Consider the following 25,634-nt stretch of genomic DNA (forward strand, 5'->3'; position numbering starts at 1 on the left):
TTGAAATTTGGAAAACATTTAAATGAGCTATTATGGAATGCCATTTTAAAGCTTGTGCATCACGCAGTAAACCATAAACCACTCTACATATGTCATATCAATGTGTACTAATAATTGGTCTATATATGCAGCAAAATGTATAGGTAGACAGTTATGATTAATACATAATTCATGTTGATCATATCATAACAACCATGTTTTCCATTTATACTTGTAATAAGATGATAAGCATGCATGATAAAGTCCTGGCATTCAAGATCAAAATGTATGTTATGTTACAATGTTACAATGTACATGAAATTTTAACATTATTTTTAAAAGGATAGTTAATAGAATTGACATAATTTTTGTTTAATGGAGATAAGTTGTAGAAAAAGCAAGGTATATCATGTGTAATATACAGCACTAATTTCTGTTTCAAAATAATACAACGCTATTTTTCAACATTTTAGTGACAATTTAACAATAAAAATATTGCAGAAATTGTGCTTTTATATTAATGTATATAAAAGGATTAAATACTGTATTTCCTTTTGCTAAAGAAATTAGACAAGTCAATGTAATTTCTCTGAATGTTGCTGCTTGTCTAAGGTACTCAGCATGTGGTGATGTGCAGTAGACACACCAGCATCAGTACACATGCATTTGCTTCATATGTCACTTGTTAATGTGTTACCAGCACAATCACTTTATATGACAATTTTAACCTGCATGTAAAGATTTAAGCTGAAATTTGAATCAAGCACATGTTTTGTTTTTAAACAAGAACACACTGCTATTGTGTTACTATCTTAACATGTGTGTGGCAAATTAAGTGGATTTTGGTTTTAGATGTAGAAAGTAATGTCAACCTTGTATCCTATTCATTTGTACTTCTTTTGCAGCACACCTACACACAGCTGACATGTTTATAGCATCCTTCCATATCACACAAGTTAATGTATGTAATCCTTATCCTTCTTTGACCTCTGAACTTCATTCTTTTTACGTTTTGACCCTTGACCCGATGGTGTTTTTCGCTTTTGTTTCTTCCCAGCATGCCAGTGTAACGCCACAGTATATCGTGAATGGCTCGGTGTGTGAAAACTGCCAGAACTTCACGACAGGTACGGTTAAGTACCAAACAGAACAAAATACAGGCCCCAGATTTTTGCATGTTTGAAATACTTAATGGCCCTAGATCATAAAATTAGTTCTTATTTTTTTAATTAATTGTATTTAGAATAATTATTTGATAAATCTTTAAATAAAGGTTTGGATATTAAATTGTTTTTGTAGTATACAAATATGAAATTATTGCAAAATACCTGAAACAAAACTATAATAGCTATCTGTTAGTTTTCAAATAAAATGATACTTTCAAGCTTTTGCCAGAGTTGCAAAATTCTCAGAAACGATTATTTTTGTGAGGACAAGAATTCTTTTGAAATTGTACCAAAAATGTAGTACCGGCATGCAAATCTCTTTGCCCTGGCAACCCTCTGTATATATTATATTGCCTGATGCCATGCTGTCTATTTAGATCATTGTATATATGCAATCCATTCTTTCATATTATAGTCTCTCAAACTTTTATCCTCTTTTCCTTCTATTTTTAAATTTATGTTCTAAGTAAAGTCATTTTCTTTTGCAATAATTACATCTTGTTTGTTTCTTTCTTTTTAAAGTGATTTTGCAAAGCTAACTTATGTGAGGGTAGACAAGAGAAAGTATTTAGTTAGATGTCACTATGACAAATTATTGTAATAATTTGATAAAAAATAATGATTGATTCACTTGTTGAAAAATAACATAAAAATATTGTTAAGTTTGCCGACTCTTACACAGGTGAACACTGCGAAGGGTGTACCGATGGATACTTTGGAAACCCTGTCAATGGTGGTAGTTGCACTCCATGTCATTGCAACACGCATGCTGACAACTGTGATGCAAACAACGGAAGATGTTACTGTGATACCAAAGGAATTACCGGGGATGAGTGCGATACGTAGGTGTCATTGAACGTTATTAACAAGATGTGATATAAATATTAGATGCAGACATTTTTAATGATAGGTATTTCCAGTTCTCTATGTAAGGATTTACTGAGCTGTGGAGACCATTTTATAGTTCTTCAAAATACCCTTAAACTATATGCTATAACCTATATTTATATAGTAACTTATTTGTATGAAAAATTGAATTGTAGTGAATTTCTTAATTTATTTTAACTAATCAAAGTTGAATTGCTAATTTTTGAGTTGGGATACCATCTACCCACTATGAGCTCTGAACAACAAATGTCATCATTATTTGCATTTCAAGGGAACAATTAGTTTGTAAGTTATAAAAATTTCCATGTGGTGGAGGTAGAAGAGAGATTGTCATGACTTCAGCTTGGGGATAATTTAAGAAGATAACATCAATTTTTGCCTTATTGTGACTAAAAAGTGAAGCTTTAGAGGGTGGTCGCTGATGTAATTGAACAGTTTATATGTGACACAATCTGGTAAATAGAGGCTAAAGGTGGCAAATTTGAAATTAAGATAAAGGTAAAAAAACCAAAACAATAAAATTCAGAACTTTAAAAACAAAGTATGGCAGACCTTTTCAGTAGGCTATAATAGCCTAATGTTTGTATAAGGAAACAATTTTAAAAAATGCCTCCTTTAGCCTTCATGGAGCAGATTGTGTCACATATTAGTTGTTCCACTATGACTATCAGAAATCAGCTGTACAGAATAGCTGTAGCAAAACCCCTAAGATCTAAGCTACTTCGATGGCAAGCCAGATTATTTGATAGTGCCATGCGATTCCTATTCTCTATGATATAACACATCCCATAAAAGGACAAATAGATGTTCGATCTCTATGCCAAAGGTGCAAGTATACCACTATATGCAGAGATGTAACTTTTCCGGAAATTTCTGGAATTCGGGAAATTGGCCCATAGAGATTTTGTTCATTACCTGAATAGGAGGATGATATTTTGTTATAAAAAGAGCAAAAATATTTTTTTGAGGGCGGGAGTGATACCCCATAGCCAATTCCACGAACAAGCTCCAATGCCTTGCACAAGAGCTTGGCAGTTCAATTTTTGGAAATTTTCCATCTCTGTTACAATACATCTCTCTGTCTGCTGTCATAGTTAAAGTATGCTTAAAAGTGAATCATGTAATCATCTTGATTTGCAATTTGTTAACAGGTGTGATGTCAAGTCAAGATACTCAGGCAATCCACTTAATGGAGGAACCTGCTTTTGTAAGTATATATTAACATCCAAAACCTGGGCACCTTGGGAGAGCAATGCCAGTGCATTGAAAGGTTAACCCAGGTTAAATAAGAAATAAATAAATAAATAAATAAATAAATAATGTATCACTGGAAAATGTACGAAACTATTATCTACTTAAGATTGCTTTACCATGGAGTTATTTTCATACAATGCAAAAATGAATAGAAAGAAGTCACAATATTACCATTTTGCTTCATGTACTAAAATTTGTTTTCCTCTATCACATGCATGATGTCAACATTTTGATTCATGTTTATGCTGCAGCCATTCAAATTAATGTTGAGAATCAGTGACTTTTGTGTGATAATCATGATCCAAGAAGGTGTGCATGTTACACACACACCAAAATGAAATCAGTCTTATGCTTATCTTAATTAGCAAGCATTATCATTAGTATATGCACATACTGTGATATCAGTGCATATTAAATTACTGTATGATTTAATTGTTTAATGACTATATATTGTTTTTGCTTCTCTTTAGATAAACTGATGATGAATTTCCAGTACACCTTCAACTTATCCTCAACAGAAGATAGATACTACACAAAAATCAACATGTTAACATCTCCAGACTCGAGCAATCGAGATATAGAATTTTCTCTCAAAGTTAGAAAACCAGTAAATATGACAATTACATTCACAACAAGTAAGTCATGCTTTTGAACATAAGTTGTTAATGCGTAGTGATATTTATTTGGCGTTCATGCATGTGATGTTATAAAATACTTTACATGATTGAGATGCTGCAAATCTAATAATCATTGCTGATGCTCTGTGAGAGTATGTATTATATACAGTTATACTGTCCTTTGACATAGCTAACTATGGTGTACCTGTTGAACATACCACAGCAAGACTAGTGGTTGTCTCTAGGATGTTTTTTTTTTTTTTTCATTTCTGATAGACATTGTGAACAAAGTCATTGTAGTGGTTGCAACATATACATTTGATGAGAGATTTTACTGTTTATACATCCATTTAATTCTTGAGGGTGGGTTAACGGACAACCTGTTAATTTCTATTCAAAAAGCTCAGTTTATAGGGCATTATATGTTACATGAGCATAGTCTGATTTCATAACATACTAATTCTGATTTGGTTGGATGACCCAACTCCTCACATGTGAGGTTTCATGGCAGTATTCAAATCCCATTTGTTACGAGAGCCAGATATGCGCATTTGAAGGCCCTGTAGACTACTGTGTTAAGAAAAAGTTGGTTAACCTACTTTGGACACATTATGGTGTACACACTCCAAACAAAACATCTTTCATTTGGAATATTTCACAGGATGAATGAAAAATTAGGGGTTTCCACTGATACCAAAAAGTGGTGATAAGGTTGTGTATGGGCTCATCTTCCTTTAAGATCCAAAATGAATTCTTTTCATTATCATCAATGAATTGCTTACTACCATTAATGGCATTTTATTCATTCACAGATAATAATCCAGGCATGGAGGAGGTGGTGGAGAGAGCGGAAGTCTTAGATGTGTACAAAACTCATTTCTCACGTTATGACTATGATTTTTCAAATGATGCCAATACAACATTTTATATATATCTTTCAAATTTTACTACGCCGTTATGGTTTCAGGTAAGGCGAAATGTTTCTTTGTTTTTATATATTTTAATGTTAAATCCAACAATATTCTAATGGAAATAGTTTCAATGAGTTGTTTTCATATGATATTATCTACTGCTTACATGACTTGGGATACAGAAAGGGCCCTGAACATGATGTAATTCACAAGGTTTAAGTTGGATGCAGTATGTTGTGTGGTTATCATGATGGCTGTAGATCAAGTGATTTGTGGATTCACTTCATCAAATGAGCTGAATATGGGAACAGTGCATTGCACATGGCAACCACACAGTCCTAGGTGGTGCTCAACTTTGGTATGGATAGGGATGTGCCTCCAAGAATCTGAAATTGCACCCAATTTTACAAGAAAATTTACAATTTCGCTTTCATAAAATTTTCCAAAATTACAACCCCAAAAAATATAAGAGAGGGACATTGAGATGTTGAATGACCTATTTATGTTAAACATAAGGACCTCACTTTTGTATAACTGCATTGTGTCCTTTTTGGGTTGTTTTGTTTTCACAAGTTTCATGGAAAAGAATGCAAAAGTATTTTTGATCTATGTTAAATGTGTAGCTCTTTGAAGCTGCAAATGAAACATAGTTCAGAAGAAGTGTATTTCACCAATATATACCACTAAAATGTCCCTGCTATGCAGTACGCTACAAGTTTTGTAGCAAATTTTAATTTCTTCCAACTACATGCCATGTCCCAATTCTTTTGCACTTGGCTGATGTACCATTGCTCTAAATATCATTAATGTGCAGGGTCATATAATACCATGTCAGCAAAATAGTGTGAAAGAATTGGATCAAGACTTGTAATATACTGGTATTCTGTAAATGAAATGAGCTATTTTCTTTCTGTATGTGATGCTGTAAGGATTGTGTATTTTGAGGGGTTGCTACAAGAAGACACTATCTGCAATAGCTGCCCTATAGAAATTTGACAATTTCTGCAATTTGACATTGCTGCATTGTACACATATGGCACCTGGCAGCTATTACAGATGGGACCTTCATGCACTAACCTCTTGATTTCAAACTTTCTCTTGTAACCTGCCATACGTAACTTGTGTAAATGTGTAAATTCAGGCTCAAAAAGACTTTATAATGCTCAAAAACATGTTAAAATGATTTTCGTCAAGATTCCAAGCTCAAAATGTTTCGATTGATTCATCATGACTCCATATACACAAGGCAAAAGTTGCCTTTTAATATCCACCAAGTTGCTGTCAAATGCAGTACCAAAAGAAGGTTAAAGCTGTTACCAAATGTTCTGAAATTCATATTAAGTAATAGTGTTTCTATGAGTACGCCATGGGTTATCACAGTACTGGTGCAGCTGGTCCCTGTGTGAGGGATCAAGCTTTTGTCAGATGTGTCTCTGACTTGATCGGCTGCACCGGAACTACTCGTAGCAATAAAATAACTTGTCAATTATATTCACCTTTCTCGCTACGAATTGATAGCATACCAGGCTATCAAATACATGTTTTGGATATATATTTGGGAATTGTCATCCTTCACAATCCTTCCCCCAACATTTATGATTGTCAGCTAAATGAACTTAAAAGTCATTATCAAATGTCTGTGAAGTCTACTGGTGTAAATACACACTGACTCAAATTACTTCACAGCAATCCATTGTCACAGATAGAAGCATAGTCAAAATTGAATGGCAACTTTCACTCAGTGTTAAAGGATCGATGATTCTCAGATGTATATTTTATGTTATCACTAACAGTCAATCCTTTCCTTCACTATGCCATTCATCCAACAGATGGCAGGCAACCAGCAAGAAGATTGGAGCATACTAATAACAGTCATGATCTATTTGATATGCGCCTTAGTTCTCATGCTTATAGTCATGGCCGCAGGATGGAGGATCCATCAGCTGGTCATGTTACGACGAAACAGACAGGTGTGAAAATCTGCACAGCGAATGAATGATTGATTATACCACTCTCTATAAAAGTTTACTAACCCACTTCCTAAGTTTAGTCTGTCCATTTTTTCTGTGACTTCATTCTCTTTCCTCTTTTACTAATGAAATCAATGCCAGGATTGCATCCTAGCCATTTTGATGATGGTAATGTTTGCTACATGTATATGATCTGTGGACATTGTGTGAAGATGATTCTCTTATTATACTTTGTTGCTGAATTCAAATGTCATTTCACCCATTGTCATTGTGGTAAGTTTTTTAAATGACAGGGGTTAGAAGAATTTATGTGTGTATGGGTGTCTACGAGTCAGTGGTAAGGTGTAAAAACTGGAACGTGTGTGTCCACGGTAGGCAAAGAAAAATGTGTGCATTTGAATCTGCATTCAAACTGTGGAGTTGTGCAAATTATACACATACAATCTTTGGAGCCTGGTCGCTCATAAACAGTGTATTTGAGCCATAGAGTGGGGTACAACACCCCTCAATATGAGTGTGCAGTAAGTTGATTATGTACAGATTTGTGTCTAAAACTCAATGCAGTTGAAAAGTCATACACAGTACATACTTTTGGGGAGGAGTGTATTTTACTCCATATTTAACAGCATTTATACATGTGTTGGGAGCATTTATACATGCATGCGTGTGCATTTGTATGTGCACAAAATGTATTATCCTTGATGCATATACAGTGTAGAAACAACATTGAAAATGAAAATACAATGACAATACATCAGTACTTCAAGACAGACAGACCTTTCTTTAATACATTGTACATAGAACACCAATTTTGAGAGGTAATGCAAATACTTGAACTTGAAGACAAATTTGGACGTTTGGAGCATGGGATGGTATTGATGGTCTCAGATACGATCAAAGGAATTCACAAAGATGAAAACATACTGGCTTAGTTGGGTAGTTTGTGCTTTGTGTAGTATCCATTTCATTTGCAGGCTTATAGACTCTGGGAGCATGAAACTAATATATGCTAACTCTGTTGCCATTTGTTTCAGGATAGTGTACTAGTGGATAGCCATTTTGTATTCCCTGTTGTGTTACCATCAAAGTTGTACCAAACATCCTCCATTTGTTATGAATTTATTTCTAGCACATATTTATTGCTGAATTTATAGGTGATAAATGTCACTAGAACTGTTAGCACAGTTGACATTTGTTATTCATTTTGGTGAAAGAAAGAATGAAATGAAGGATGCTGGCTTCATCATGTTCATATGACCTGAAGGGAGACTTTTCTTTTCAGTTTGATTTGATTGGAATTTTGGAATTGTTATTTTCTGTTTCGGGTAATATATGCACTTCTTATACACAAATTTCAAGTATAAATGCAATTAGCTCTGAAAGTCTTTCCTTTTACAAAATGATTTGTATATCAATGGGATTTTGCAAAATTGTATCAAAACCTTGGGTTCCACAAATGAAAAATTGCCAACCCATTTTGTTTTATAGTCTTATTAACAAAGCAATTGCTGGGAGCTGATTTTACTGACACGTCACAAGTTAAATTCCAATCATTATTAATTTATAGACATTTGTAGTTTGTCTCTGAATAACAATATTCATCATTATTTCTCCTCCCCTTTCCACTATTCATTCTTTTGCTCCCTACATACAGGCATCGGTCATGCAGTCTTTTATGCTTATGGACCTTCTTCACTTTCTCATCATTTTCTTCAGCTGTTTCCTTTCCTTCCTTCTCTTTTTTGTCGTCGGATGGAAAGTGAAACAGCGGTGTGATCACTATAGACATCAGCAGGTATACATTTCTGTGAAGGCTGGAAATTCTTTCAGTTGAAATGACATTATTTAGCAATCCTCATGAACACTGTTATGGCATGTATAATGTTTGTACCATATATACCAAGCCTTAATGGTGTTCAGAAGGATGCAAGATAATTGTGGCATGCTTGTAATTCACTCTACCGATATTCCTCTAGATATAAACCCTGTCTGCCCATTCTTGTAGGCCTCTAGAGGGCACCCTGTATAGACACTTAAGGGTAGTATTGCTGATATATTAAATTGGCTTTGTAGTACAGGTATTGTGTGGAGTGCACCCTCATTTGCTTCCAGTGTGTTTATAAGTGCATGAGTTTATGTGTCCCGCAAGGTAAATTTTACCAACTGAAGTTTATTACATGAAATCAATCCATCATTACACAGAATTTGTTCAGTATTTCTTTTTCTTTTTCAAACTTTTGAGGTGAATGTGAAAATTTGTATGCAAAAAAACAAAACAGTAAAATATCTTTAATGTCCATTTTATACTTCATCAGCACTATTGTCTGATAAAAGGTGGTAAAATTTACTAGAATGTAACTTTTAATTGTTTTGATTTTATTACTTTATTACTTGTATTAATAAGTTGTAATCTGTAGAAGAGGGGCAATGTGTTGGTAATAAAAAAGCAACAAAAAAAAGCATGGCATTCCATATATCTACTGATGCATGAAAAAGAAATGCTCACTCAAGGTGGGCAACAACCCGATAAAATGATAAAAATTTTGATAAAAATAGATAACTGTGCAAACCAAACCAAAACTCATGTGCTGCTCTCCTACAGATCTACATTCCTTTGTTCACAAAATCCAAAAGAGGAGGACCTTTGACCCTGACTAAAGTCTTGGAATGTGCATTTTGAATTTGCATAGCTAGCGAGCTTTAAAAGCATCTGACATCGCCCTAAGAGACAGTTTGTTTACAACTGTGATGACTGAAACTTCAGAAGGCCGTCAAAAGCAGTGCACCCTATGACTAGTTTTCCACCTTTAAACATGCAAACCGTCTCAAAAATTATGTCTCTTACTTTTAGTAATTGGGAACTTTATTTGCCGAAGGCCCATGACAGAAATGCCTAGGAAAGTTTCTTTTGCCTTGTAGAAGTACTGATATCATCCGCCATGATTTGTGATTCCTTTTATGTCATGAAAGCACCAGATAGATTGTCCCTCTTTGGTCCTGTAACCAGAAGTAGGTTGAAGGTCCTCCCATTTTGGCCTCATCAATAAGTTGCTTCTTTGCTAATCACAGCATTACCAAAAGTTAAATACCTAATTTCCCCAGCACATTGGCAATGTTTGACCTAATGCATGGTTGAATTTCGTTCTGTAGTTTTTTGTTTATTATCTTACTGAAATCCACACTATATTTCACTCTGTATGTCGTTTGTTTAGATTGTGAACTATCAACCACAACCCTTGCTTGGAATTTTTGTTGCATTCTTCGTAACTTTTGTCGGTATATTATTGATATTTGGTATTGGGCTTAAAGTCAAGGATGTGGTTGTCCGTCGAAGACGCGTACAGGTGAGTAGGGTTTGCCAGCGAGGTGCAGCAGCTTGATATCTGATCGAGTCAATTCAGGTTGATATCACTATTATTACCACAAATGGACCATATGGAATGCCATGTTACTCAAGCCTTTTTTTGCCAACACATTGCACAACATGTTTCCCTTCAGTTGTCATTTCATTCAAGTTTCTTGCTGTTTTAAAAGTTCATGTCATGTTTTGTTCATATCATATTACTTGCTAAGTTAAAGCAAAAGTTAATAATGTCAATGAAAGTGAATGTAAGCAAACACAGCCAAACTCATTCCTGCAGATACTAGCAATAGACAATCTTTATATCGAAACAGTCTTGAAGCGGGTAAAAGATGTTACAGGTATCACACAAGGTATATTGTAGCTGTGTTCATGCTGCAAATAGGCTGCAGAATAGTCATCAAGCATTAGTGACAATCAGCTCTGTCATGTCAAGGAATCAGTAGTATTCAGTCTCAGCTTTGTTGAAACACATTGCCGCAGCTGTTGGGATATGGTATCTATGGACTATGGCTTAACTGTCTAAAGACTACACAGTTGCTTTGTCATCTGTTATGTTACTATTTCAGAAACTGGTATGTGCAAAACTGACAATTACATAGTCGCACATGATATCAGGTGGTTTTAATATGAGTCATCAGATTCTTGTTAAATGGGCATGATTGTTTTTATGCTGGAATTGTGTTGTAAACATGTTCCCTCTCACAGCCTCTCGTTTTACAAATGTGCATAAACTGTACATGGACTACAGTGCCTCCGTTGACGTCTGATCCCGTCCCAAACAGGTGGGGTGAGGGAAGATGGATATTCTTTAGCATGCTTGTCTTGCTCACGTATTCCTGTATGGCTTGTGGCTGGAATAAAATCATGTTCCGTGCAAGACGAAATCAACTGCAACAGGTGAGTTACGCCAGGCAAATTAGCGTCATCATGTTATCCACTGCCTGGCTGATTTACATCACAAGAGGGGGCTTTTTCACAGGGCCACGCTAATTTGCATCATCGCTACGTGCACATTTGGAAAACTGATGTTTTAATGAATGCTACCTTATACGCAGGTCTGAAACAATACGGATTCAACATAACATTGTTCACAGGATCATGGAATGTTTTAATGCATTTTTGAAAATCAGTACACCAATTTGTGGTACTTCCTTTGTACATGTACACAGGCGATGGTCAGGTATAATACAACAACGATTGAACCTATTGCAGTTCCAAGTTTGTGGGGTCTTTTTGTAGGGTTTGTGCTCACGTTCACTATCATGCTGTCATTAATACTTGTTGCATTTCGACTGCACATGTTGTGTGATGACAGACGGTTGCGACAGGTGAGTTGATTTGGTTTCTTGAGGGCGCTATGCTATACTATGCAATGCGCTTGAAGCTGCTAGACATTCATCATATAGAATTTTTTCACTGCTACGTATGGTCAGCCATGGGTTTTACACACACACCGACAGGTTCCTTGGTTTGATATCCTCCAATAATGTGTCATTTATCACTGACCACGATTTGCTTGCTTATTGCTCTGCAGATCACATTCTATCAGGCTTTCATTAATTTGATGGCCATCATGCTTGGCTTCTTTGCCGCCTTCTCAGCGGTTTTAATATTTCTTGTGGTGGGGATTAAGGTGAAGGAGGTATATGACCGACACCAAAGACGACAGGTTAGTTTACAAGGTTACCCTACAATCTGAACAGATGCAGGTATTTCTTGTTAACTTGAGGACAACATGTAGATCCCCCCATATACAACTTGTTTGTCAAGTTTAGGGTATACAAATAGAATGATTTTATTTTTAGATTCACTTTTCAAACCATAATTCCAACTTACATTTCCACTACACAAAAAGGATACATTCCTCATTATGCAGATAGGACTTTGTACATTCATTTATAGAGGTTGGCACATTATTTATCCAGGAAAGTGTATTCATAAACTAAATACAAGTTTCATGTTGCATTTGCACTCATTCACTCAAAGATATTTAAAAAAACATTACCATTGCAAAGTTTTAATCATATTTTGTGAAGATTCTTAGGTACTTTTGGTACATGTTTTGCATAAGCATATTTGTTCTGTTTTTCAACTTGTGACAAGTGAACACAGAAGTGAAAAATGTGGCAATTTGATTTTGATCTCTTTCCATGACTTAATCAATAAAGTATATATGAATACAGGATTCTCTGTAGAAAACAAACCTGCAACAAGCAACCATAATTAAGCAAACATTAACATCATAACTATACTGTGTCTTGCCTCAAGTTGAGAGCTGTTGAGATTGGCTCAGCTTGCTAGTTTATGGGCAAATCGCCTTCTATGCGTGTGAATATGCTCCAGAGGATTGGGTCAGCACACAATTCAAAACTGCCACTGCAAAATCCAATATGGCGTTACTGTCAACTTGAGACAAGACACACTCTAGTACATATCACCTGTGATGTAATAATTGGAAGATACGAACAGTATTAGCCACATGGTTACAGGTTACATACATCATGAACATAGCATCATCTCACTCATTTCGTAAATGGGTCATATGAGCATATCATTATTGTGAGTACACATGAACAGCATACTTTTTGAGAATAAATACTACTAAGTTGTTTACTATACTAGTAAGTACATAAACATTACACACCAGACATAATATAGCAGACTTTCTTGATGGAAACTTGCAAAGTAAGTTGGCAGGTTGAGCATCTGCCATATAATAGGAAACTTATATATCATCATATCTGAAAGGCAGCAGTTGACTGATTTTGGAGAGAGATTTTGATTTGAGTTGCGTATAAATCAATCTTTACATGCATGTATTGGATAGGTAGAGTGAGAGCATTCCATTTGTTTTTCGCTGAGATTGTTAAGTTTAGAAAATACAATAGGGATATAAAAATTATCTTGGATTAGTATCTAGTGAGCTGTAATTTCTACAGGCAAAATGGGTTAATTCTCACAAGTTTACAAAGTGCATTCAAAATTTAGCATGAAAGTTCATAGCATTCAAGTGTGCTCGATTGGGTCATTCTGCTGAAGAAGGCTGTAGTAGCAAAAGCTGAAAATTACAGAGGTAAATATATTTGTATTGAGATTAAGAGTTAAAATCTTTCTATAAATGCATTCAATTGGTTTACAGAAGGGTTTGTTGTATACACATTAATATTAGGGCAGAAGAAGGCTCTACACAGTTGTGAGGAATTGACATGTATGGCTACGTGGGAATTACAGAAATGTTTGAAGTCTGTTTGCAAAGATATTGGATAACCTTTCTCTTTTGTCTCGTCCGAAATGAAGAAATTAAGAGGTCACTTTTCTGTTTGTGTATCTATCTGTGTGTTTGTTTGTTGTCTTCTTGTGGTGATAAAAGTAATTGTTGAAGGGTCTTTCTTCTTCCAGTAATATTAGTGAAAATACGCTGATTACATATTACTTGATGTGTATAATAGTATATACAGTTTAACCCTAAAGACTTGGTGGATGAGGTACCATGTTATGATGATGTTAACTCATCCGAGGTAATTTGTAAATATGCAAGACCTGCAGTTGGAGAACTTGATGTCTGTTATGTGTGTTTATAAAATTGACAAGTGTGTTTGTCAATGGTTCAAACTTGTTGCATGTAAACTGAAGGTATATAGTGGGTTCCCTTTAGTTTTGGTCTAATTCAAACTTTACTGCTGAATGTAAGGTTGCATGCATATATAATGCCTTACCAATTGTTGCTCTATGCAGGATAATTTATGTACTTGGTATGGTCATGAGCGTCAATCCCGAGGGACAGGGGAACATGCCCCCCCCCCACTTTTCGGCAAAATGACCCATTTTTTGTTCTTTTCAGTCACTTTTTAACAATTTTGGCCAATTTTCAAGCCGGATTGGCGCTAATGGGTATGGTCAAATTATATCAGCAACTTGTATCTTTTATGCAAACTAAATTACAAGTTACTTATTTGCATGCCATTTTTGACTATTAAGACATTAATTCTAAAAGATAATTAAGAACAGCATGAAAGGTAAGTTAGTAATTTTCTATTGATTTACATCATGAGATTGTTAACAGTTGTTGTAACAATGAATGCATGAAGTGTTAGATATGAGACTCTAGTCATAATAAAGGGATACAAAATGTAATCATCATCTGACAGGATCTGGTAAGTTGATCTTTCTTGTTTTCTTCTCCAATCTTTTCATTTCCTTTCTTCATTCTTCAATTTTTTCCATTTCATTTCTTGTGGTATCTTCTCATTCATGTTGATTTTGTTCTTTTGAATATTTAATTTGCATCCAAGTTGTGTTGTTTCCTAACCAGTTCAAGTTACTTTGCATGCAAATTAGTTCCAAACATAACCATAAACATCTGCTTATTATGCAGTTCATATTATATTCATATAGCCAAACTTTTTGTGCATGTTTACCCAAGATGTTGCATGGCTTCCAGTTAAAAAAATGAACACTTATGAACACTTTTTAGTTCCTTAGCATATGTTTGAGAATGATTGTTATAGGGATTTCAGAAGTTACTCTATACATTTCATGTTTATACAAATTTCAATGTGGCTAAAAAGACCATGTTTTATATTGCTCATATTTTTAGGATAGCTTTTCATGTCCCTCTTACACTATCTACATACTTAAAAAGTCAATGTCTACAATATTTCTAAGTTGCAGTTTGGAATTGCAATATTCCAAGTATGGTTTTTATATTTACTTACCTATTTGAAACTTAATGGGTGATCATGCCACAGTTTCTGTTACGCCAGAAATGTAAAGCTGTATTACACATTTTGCCTTTTACCGTTGTATGAAAAATGTTCAAATTAAGTTTACAGTTAATCAAATCAATGGTGTAACCAAAGGGGTTGAGAGCAGGGGGGAAAATTGACAATTTATGTTAAATCTGCCCTTATTGTATGCTCTGCTAATTGGGTACATATTCTTAGAGAGCGGCTATTGTCCCCTCATGTTGTCCCCTGGTATACCTAACTCAAACGCATGCTAAGGGAAAATAGAAGTTTCATTTCTTTGTATAATAAAGTTTGTAAATACAATGTCAATTTGATTGTAATATAAATAGTTTAAATATATGTAATAGTTAAAATGAAAACAAAAATTATATTTGTACTAAAAAGATAGCAAAATATGTAATGATTCAATATACTGTTAGAAAAGTTCAAATTTGAATTATAATCAATGTAGAATACTGAATATAGTTTTATTGTTTGTTTCCATAGCAACGTGCTGTTGAGTTAGCAGTGATGGCTAGTCGTCCATTTTCCAGAGTAAATGTAGATATAGAAAGACATGATCCACCAGATTTAGTAACCAGTAAACCTAAGGTAAGAGCTGTTAAATGGCTTATAATTGGCAAGCAAAAGGTATTTGTTTCTTATTACTGGGTGCATCAATAAAGTCACAACATACGCTTGTGTAAACTCACATTAAGCGTGCACCAGCAAAAAGTTCTGCTCCCATCTGTATCATATTGTTGTGAGTAGTTTTTGTCACCAATTATAAGCCGTACAATTTTTGGTGTCAAGCCTTGATGGTAAAACTTAATTGCACCCCCCCCCCCAACATTTACATGTTATTTTGGGCATATTGGCTTTGGATGGGGATATATAGATGGGATCCTTACAAAATGACCCTATTTGACCAAATTTGATCACAAAGAGACTCAAAAGATATTTCAATGGTCTGGACTTTGAAAGGATTTTGATTCAAAATGGAGCTTATTTGAAATATCTAGCTACAAAACCATGAGCACTGATCTCTCTTTCCAGATTTTTTCAAGAAAATTTGATTTTGAGTGCTGTAGAGTTTATTGTTGCATTGTTTGAATATTTAAATATGCATATTATTGTATTTTGTTTGCATATTAAAGGTTGGCACAATTGCTACAATTTATGACTTGTTTGGGGAAAGAGGGGGGAAGTGAAGTGAAGGGTGGGAGAAAAGAAGTGGAGAGGAAGGAGAAGAGAAAAGGGAGGGATATGCGATGCAGGAGTGAGAAAGAACATGCCTTTGTGAGAATTTGTATGTATTGTTTATGTATTGAAACTTTAAATTTGGTAGATGCTAATTGTAAATTGAGATATTAAGTAGAACATATCTATATTATCATCCTATTTCAGAAACATCCTTTAGCTCTTACGATAGAGCCGTGCCGCGATAACAAAGCAGCCGTTCTCACTATACTTATGCAATTACCAATGCCCGAGCGACAGTACCCTTTAATACATCAAGATTAACCTTGGCGAGTTCGCTAGTACAACTTAAATCCGGTCACAAACGGAACGACAGAAGCGAGGTACGAGAGAGAAGAACTAGTAATCCAGGGCATAGAAGAGATACGCATACGAACATTCCATTTGTCATCCGGTGGAATATGATAACCCTGCCATGGTATAGCAAAGAATCGTTTTTTCTAAGGTAGACAATAGATATGGTTGTGTCATTGACAAGACAATAGTGTGTCTACATCCAAGCTGGTTTATGCTTGCATCAGTTTGATGCAACATCTTGGATGTAGACATGCTACTGCTATATAATTTTTTATTCTCATTTTTCAGGCACGGTACATTGCCGCTTACAATAATATTATCAAATAGGTTCATTTTCTCTTTTATGGGTATCACAGTTTTCACCTTTTCCCTCTCGTTTCATACAGTATCATAAATGATATGCTCAAGTATATTATACAGATATGATCGTGGTGTATAATTTTAATGTGAGTGTGCATAAAGACTTTCAAAATATGTGGTGTAAAAGTCTATGAGAATATTTAAAATTTAAAAATATAAGATGTACATTTAAAATTTGAATACATTTCTGCTGCCAAAGTGTACAATTCACAAAATTCTGATATTATTCCTATTGTTTCCTTTTCCTGTACGTTTGACACAACCATTTTAGATAGGTAACAAAAAAAAATAGATATATATATATATTTTCTTTTTTAAACTATTTGTTGCATTGTTTAATATCCATGTTGTAAACATGATATGAACTGTGTTATGAACTGATTTCTTTTGTTGTAATTCCCCAGTCAAGGGTTTGATTCTAAAGTTTATTTCCTGTTCACTGGAAGAATCTAGTCAGAGGACTTCTAATGATTCACTTTAACATACATGTTACTGTCTTGAAATTCTTGTGTTTCAGAGGTAAACAAGGAATATAGAACTCGTAAATACTCAACAAAATATATTGATGTAAAAAACACTTGAGCATCACATGTCGTACTTCATAATTGGAAATCATCTATTTTTATCTTGTGAAAAGTTGTGATTTTCAGGAAAACTACAGTATTACTGAAGAAAGAGATGATCATATTGTGTGAAAGATTGCTGGCTGGACAACAAGGGTAAATGGGGTCTTAATCTTATCTCTACAGATTTTGGTGGCAATTTAAACACCCAGCAAACACAAAACTTTTTACAGAAAACATTTAAATGTCAAATTATATAAAAAGGTATAAAATGTTTTAATAACATTCAAAAATACTTTTTTTACTTTATGCAAAACATTCTAACATACTATAAGTGTTGACAAAATGTTTTGCAATAGTGTTTGCTGGAAAATATTTTTCAGTTACATTGTAATGTTTTTTTCATATTAAATGTTTTTAAAACATTTTCAAGACCTTTATATACGAGTATAACCTGACATTTAAATGTTATTTAAACATTTTGACCAAACCAAAACACATTTGTATCATAACATTTTAATAACATTTTTGTGTTTGCTGGGCACTTACCAAGTGACACATCCAGAATGTATCTTAAAAGCACAATGGATCAACCTCTTTAGAAGTTGCTGATGTACTTTTTCTGAAAAACACAAACATAGTAAGCTCTTATGTAAATACAAATTGATTTTATATATATATATGCAGCATTTTGTTGTATATGCAATGAACTAATATATGATTGAAACTAAATGCAAGGCCTAGAGATACAGATGTATTGTTTGGCATAGCATGGTCTGGGTCGTCTACAATCTTCATCACCAGAAATTAAATCTGAGACGAAACACAGTATTTAGGTTATTCAGTTGGACTGGATTTCTGAATAATGCTCTTATCTATCACTCTTATGGACATTGAGTGAAACTTTGCATTGGAATGTATAGGGAAATTACAGTTCTTATTCATTGTAGAATTATGCTGCTGTTTCAAATTCTGTGAACTTTCCCATTCACAACAAAAGCAATTTTTCATTCCAGTGTTCAGAGGGAGGTTGACGAAGTTATGACAACACTCCAACCTACAGAATAATTAATAATTTATCTAAATTGTATGAAAAAGGACTCAATAAATGGATAAACAGATATTTTTCCATCAAAATAGATCATTGTTCAAATTTGGCACACTTAATCAGGTCAAGGGGTCAATATCAACATCAAAAAAGAATTATCTTTGTATAATGTCAGTCCTATACCAAACACAAAACAAAAATGGCATGTTCCATTTATTTGAGGTGCTCTATTTTGAGTCAAATTTAGTAGCAAGCTCTAGTTTTATAATCACAACTTGCAACTTATTTTGGGTGTCAAAATCAAAAATAGTGTTTGTCATGCAACTTTGCAAGTGTAAGTACCACTCAATCGTTTGTTTAACAGAACTCTTTTGATACATAGTATTCATTTTCCATATTCACATGCATTTAATATCCACAAGTATTCTAATGAAATTGTCAGGATTGTAGAGCTATCCAATACATTATGCCAAACAATTCATCAGATTTAGGTCAGTGTTAAAGGAGAAATTGTCAGATTTGTGCATGCATGGTTTGAAGCAAGACATTGTACGACATTACCCACCACTTCTGTCTACCGTAGGCCAAAATTCAAACATAAAAATATGATACTGTGTAGCAATGATGTTATAAACTGAATTGTTCATGGGTTGATATATTATTGGAGCTCTGAATGTATGAATATGTGGTGTGTCTGGATAGTGTATGCATATAGCATAAACAGAGCAATCATAATCAAGCATGTAAAGAAGTCACTTAATTCTTCTATAGCAAATTATCTGTTATAAACAATCTCTCCTCCTAACCCTAAACTCCAAATCGGTGTTATACAAGCTTATATAATATTAGATAATTATATTGTATAGCCTTTATAATATGCTGGTTATATACTTCACAATACAAATGTGTTCATGTTATCAATGTTTGCTCACTGCCAAATGGGATGTTAACAAGACTGTGTGAAAGGCTACAAATACAAAATGTGAATTCCTGTTGTTTTGAACGGGAAGTCAAACTAAAATGGTGAAGCAAGATTTGAGAATTGATCTAAGTAAAGCGAATTTGATGTTAGCTAACAGTCAAGTCATGCAACAGGAATTATATTATTGTATTTTGGTCTGAACCACACGCATGCTTCAAATCTTGTCTAATGTGAAAAAAAAATCTATATATAAATATATAAAAATGAAAAATGGGTTTAAGTGAAATCAGTACTATTGCAATCCAAACTTGGGATTTTGTTTTTTAAAAGTTATCAGTCATGTGCACAATTTTGTAAATGATGTCAGAGTATACAACTCCCCTCCCTTGATGTATATTATTGTAATTTCACATTCTGCATAATAATAAATATAAAACCTGGTCTTCCAAAACAATAATAGCTGCTTATGTAGACCCTAAGTACCCAGTTCCTAATAGTGAGCTATATGGTTCAGTCACACTCTAACTTCTAGATAAGTCTCCTCCACAAGTTTTATTATAATAGAACTGTTCACCTACTGCAATTTGGAATGCAACTGCACATATTTACCCAGTGAGCTAGTGCTAGTAAAAAGTTTCTAGAATTAGCTTATCCAGTTTGTAATTACTAGAATATGAGCTATGTACAAGAGGAAATCTAACTGTAATGAACATATACATTTCATCTACCAATTATGTTTACTGACCTGACAATTTTTAACATCTTGGGCGATGGCCATCTTCAGAGTGATGTTTTTTTATCCAACTTCTGTACACCAATAGAGACTAAGATGGCCATCGCCCAAGATGGTCGAAACTGTCAGGTCAGTAAACATAATTGGTTTTGATGAAATGTATATTCCTACAAATCTAATGAACCTCTTCTTCAAGAATAGTTGCAAATATTGTTTGGCATGACATTTTATATGTGACTACCGCGATGTATTCATGAGGAAGACTAACCATTACTATAGAAAAAATATTAAATTTGTGTACATCATGGAACATTCAACTACGCTTGTTATTCCGCTACTAATCATGCGAACCACACACGCGTACAACGCTACTCTACGTGTCCATATTATCGAGGCTATCTGCGTACAACTGCTTACTACGCACAGCCACGCAAAGAGTATGTTCCACGATGTACACAAATTTGATAATTTTTCTATAGTTATGTTTCTCTATAGTGTATTACAGCAAGATCCTTGCTTACACCGTAGTACAGCTTACTACTGGATATCAAGGAGCACATAGCTGATTCTAGCCCAATCCACTTATAATATTGTTTTCATTTTCTTGGATTACTATATCGACTATCCAAGTTTCTATAAACTAGTGAAATGGAATTGAATAGGCTATGTCAGTCTGCCCAAGCTTTGTTCATTTGTAGAAAATAGTAAAATAGAATCATGAGAAACGTTGAATTTGAGTTGTAGGTTATAAGTTAGCAATGAGCATGATCCTGTTATTTCATACTCTGTAATTACAAGTGTCCTCTAATCCATTGGATTCACCCACCTATCTCTACATTGGGTTTAGAGGATCACACTGTGCACATGACTGATAATTTGTGAGGTTACGATTTTTGAAGACAATTCTTACTTATACGCATGCACAAGGTAAATCAATTCAAAATCACTAGTGACTGAGCTAAAGTAAATATAATGACGGCTACAGAAACACATCTCATCCAAGATGTTCCGAATGATCTGACGCTGAACTGTTGACCTGTGACACCACTGGATAGACATCACAGGAGAGTCTACTGTGGCTGGTTTTTGATTGATATACCTTGCATGCATGTAGTAAGTATTAGCATAAGAAATCGTAACCTCTTAATTATGTATTTGTAAATATTATGATGAAATTGTATGAAGATGCCAAAGGATAACAATCTTTTATATGGTAGATTATATGTATGTGATGACTGTTTCAGTGAGAGATTTCAGCAAATACCTATATGATGATTTTGAGAAGTACACCTAACCTGAGAAAGCAAAGTGATCCTGTAGATGTTTAGCAGATTTGTAAAGAATTAAAATTCATTTATTATTAGAATTTTATACCAAATTAATACATATCAAAATAATCAGTTGTACTCTGTAGGAAGTTACGTTGTTATGCTGTATCATTTTGCTTAGAAAAAATTTAAATCAAAATTTGTCATAAATCTTACAATGTTGCGTTCAGCTGCAACTGAAAGAGAACTTAATGTATCCATATCAACATTTTCCTGATTTGGTTATTCATAACTATTTTCTTTAATAGGTTTGTATATATTTAATATTTTCTACACAGCATTGCCTATTATGTTGTGTATTAGGTATCATCTCCTAGGCCCCATATCAAATGTATCATCATCATCATCATCATCATCATCATCATCATCATAACATGATTGAATTGTCTTTCAGCAGCAAACTATGAACATTTCACCAGTTGATCTGTTAGTAGTACACATTGAAGAATTATAAATAAAACTTTGTACAGACTGATGGATTGATGGAGAAGATTCTTCCTGACTTGGTAAAATATTTATGTAAAGGCAACACAAAAAACAAAAACCCGGTCTATGGGCAGGCCAACCCGGATTTTGCCTCCAGGATTTTTTTTCTTTCTTATTTCTTTATTAAAATCGGTTGTGTTTAGGGCAAAAATTGATTTGGGAAAAGATAAACATGCAAGACTGACCAACCCTACTAGAAAGGAAGGTCCTTCCGTGTATAGAGCTGGGTTTTTTTCATCGCTTAATCAGGAAAGTTGTTAATTTGCTCCTTACACCAGAACTATAAGTCATGTTGATGATTGCTTTAGCTTCCAAACTTGGCCACCACTTGCTTTCTCAGATTAGTAGTATTTCAATTTTTTATTGAACTTCTTTAGAATGGCAAGCGGCATTTGCTGTTATGTAGTGCAGGTAGTACATTCAAGGCATTGTCATTATAGCAATATTAACCATAATCCTTGTATTATACCATGAAAATAGCAACTCATTTTCCATTGTGTACAAAACTCTCCTCTGTAATATTAACTGATTGGTAATGACAATCTCATGAATGTGCTATTCCAAGTGAAATCTATACCCCCCCCCCCCTATGGTACATATAACCTTAATCTTCCACACAGGGAATGAGAATACCAAATGGGTTACCTGAATGGGTGACTACATTTGAAAACTACATCCCCTGTGGGGGAGATTATGGTCATGTCTTCCATAAGGGGTGAATGGATTTCAACTGGAATAGTCCAATGTTAATTACTGATGTACAAATGAATTATTTTATTAAAATGAGAACTCTTCACAATTGCAGGGATTAGATACAGTTATGCAGATTTAGATGGAATTGTCGACATGGACACACATACACGCTGCACTGATTTTATTTATAACATATGTACATGTAATGATGTTGTACAGTCTTATTTCAGAAGATCATTTCAGTATCCAGAACCTCATTCCTTGACTTGTCCTATGTGAGATCAGATTTTCTAATAATACTATAAAATGTTAGAGCACTAATGGGTGATTTCCCCTAACTTTCTCCAAATCTAGGTTATTGACAGGTTCATGAAACTTTTTCCGACTCACTTGCTCAGCAAATGTGACGCTATTGGGTCATTATGTGTGTACAAACACATGTAGCATGAGGGGGTACCCCTGAGAAATGTTTCAAAAATTTTCTTAGAAATCGCCTAGGAAAATCATCAAAGTTTTTTATTAAAAAAAAAATGAGGAGTGGGTCCACCTTTGATTGTTCCACAGATTGATAAAATAGGTCAGTTCTATGATAGTATCTCATGGTCTCACAAAGACAACCCTGATCCAGGCAAGTCAACACATCAATTATGAAAGGTTAATTATTGGATACTAAATGTGTTCCTTGTACATTTCAACCCTTAAGACATTCCATTGTTTTTGTTATTATTTTGTGTGTGCATATGAGGAATAACTATAGAATACCCTTTACACCCTAACACAATGCGGAAGGTAAATCTGTAGTTATGAAAAGCTATAACTGAATATTAAGATATTTTCTGTATATTTATCTAGAACTGACTGAAAGAACAAATCATGTTCAGAAAAGCAGCAATATTATTATTAACATTAACAATATTAAATTAAGAGTTTTCAGAGTTACTGTTTGTTATTACTTTGTGAATCCATATTAGGGTTCGGATAGCAACGTTTACACAGTATTTTTTCTGGGGCATGAGAGCACATCAGACATATCGAATTGCATTTTAAATTGAGAGATGTCCTCCTGATATCAAATAATTTTGATTTTTTTTTAAATTCACGATATACTAATTTTATGGCAAATAATTAAAAATTGATATTTAACAGTCCTTGAAGTAAACTTTTAAAAGTCTAATGATATGTACTTAAAGTGTATGAAGCTGGGAGGAAAAGCTAATGATCATTTTAAAATGTTAGCCTTTCGCATTGAAAATACACATTTTTTCCACAAAAAACACCTAAATTTTTATGTCTTTTTGGGAAGAAAATATGTACCTTCAATACGAAAGGTCAACATTTTTAAATGATCATCGGCTTTTCCTCCCAGCTACATACACTTTAAGTACATATCATTAGATTAATTAAGTTTACTTCAAGGACTGTTAAATATATCAAAGTTTTAACCTAAATTTGTAATATATTGTGAATTTCAAAAAAATCTCATGTCCCAGAAAAAAATACTGCAAAACGTTGCTATCCGAGCTCTTAAATTGCAATGCACTGGAATTCAAATTCACAATAAAAGTGTATTGTACCCTTCAGCAGGCCCATAGCCAGGTGTTTTTTGGGGTGTGGATTTTCCGAATTCAGACCTATTCAACAGAAATCTTCATTCTGGCCAAAAGCAGACCTTCACCCCTCTGCAATTGATTTTTGGAGCTGATATTTTAGAAAATTCATGATTTGGGGTATATGTATCTAAAAGTTTGAAATTGTTGGTCTAATTTCACTACAGATAACAACTTTATAAATGGACCCTGGTATCATAGCCTAAAGCAAACAAATGAAAAAACAAGAACAGATGATTGAAGATGATTGGTTAGCTTGTTTGTTTATTTGAAATTTCGATTTATGCTACATTTATCTTTAAAAATTTAACTACACTACAGATAACAACTTTATAAATGGACCCTGGTATCATAGCCTAAAGCAAACAAATGAAAAAACAAGAACAGATGATTGAAGATGATTGGTTAGCTTGTTTGTTTATTTGAAATTTCGATTTATGCTACATTTATCTTAAAAAAACCCAAAAAACACTGGTCTGAGAGGGAAACATGTAAAGATACATGACAATAAATGACAATGCATCAGTTGTTGCAAGTTGTTTCATTGCTAAGACATCAATATTATGTATTTCCTGTGTGTATTCCATGCCATGAATCGCTTATAAAATTACTATCGTCCGAAATGGTTCAATTATGCAAGTACACTACAAAATTCCTATTGTGGCCTCCTGCACAAGTACACCGTCGCCAAGTTACCTGACTGGTATATACTGGAGTACCTACACAGTACTAATGCTGCTACTGTACAGGATGCACCAGCAGTATTATTGCACTGGGACTACAATGGTACTGCACAGTACCAGCCATGTACATTGGCGACAGGCGGCCTCAATAGGAGTCTGGTAGTGCAGTTTACAGGCATGATTCAATCATATTTCTTGTTTTTTGTTATTTTCAAAATGAGTGTACATGTGATATGATAAAATAAAATGAGTCTGTGACATATGAAATCAATTTCAATGTAACTGACCATTTTCATTTTACAGCTTAAATATGCTGCAAACATTCAATTTGGACGACCCATTTGGGACCACATCTGTGTTTTATATATTGGTTAAAAATGCAAAAGTCATTTCTCCCAAATTAATTTAATCAACATGTGACTCAATTTGCTCAATCACAGTACATGGAATTGATATGTAACAGTTTTTCAAATTGCATTTCTTGTTTTGTTTTTCTATTTTAATTGTGCTGTTAATAAACAAAAAAAAATAAATAAATGGTATCAGGAGTCAGTGGAGTTTCATAACAAGATAGAAAGGACAGTCTTTGGAAATATTCAGAGCTGATTTATTGTTACTTTTCAATTTAGCAGCTTTATTTTGCAATTTTAAGTAGACATTCTGTGGCATAATTTTGTATGATATGAAAAATATGTAGCAAAGCCTTTATTTTCCATTAAGTTTAATTTTTACTTTAATTTGTATATGGTGTGAGTGTCTCCAATAAGTACAAAATGAT

General features: G+C 34.0%; 1 protein-coding gene across 1 annotated transcript in view; it reads left to right on the forward strand.

The window, feature by feature from the left end:
• LOC140159008 (attractin-like) overlaps nt 1–17,502 on the forward strand; it is a 102,909-nt gene extending 85,407 nt beyond the window's left edge. Inside the window, 8 exon segments of the mRNA XM_072182322.1 lie at nt 1,828–1,987; nt 3,185–3,240; nt 3,758–3,922; nt 4,717–4,871; nt 6,645–6,785; nt 15,384–15,488; nt 16,284–16,374; nt 16,377–17,502. Of these exon segments, the coding sequence (XP_072038423.1) occupies nt 1,828–1,987; nt 3,185–3,240; nt 3,758–3,922; nt 4,717–4,871; nt 6,645–6,785; nt 15,384–15,488; nt 16,284–16,374; nt 16,377–16,585 (1,082 nt within the window). The 3' untranslated portion in view covers nt 16,586–17,502.
• The last annotated feature ends 8,132 nt before the right edge of the window (nt 17,503–25,634 follow it).

The sequence above is a fragment of the Amphiura filiformis genome, chromosome 1 (genome assembly GCF_039555335.1).
Source record: "Amphiura filiformis chromosome 1, Afil_fr2py, whole genome shotgun sequence".
Lineage (NCBI taxonomy): Eukaryota > Metazoa > Echinodermata > Ophiuroidea > Amphilepidida > Amphiuridae > Amphiura > Amphiura filiformis.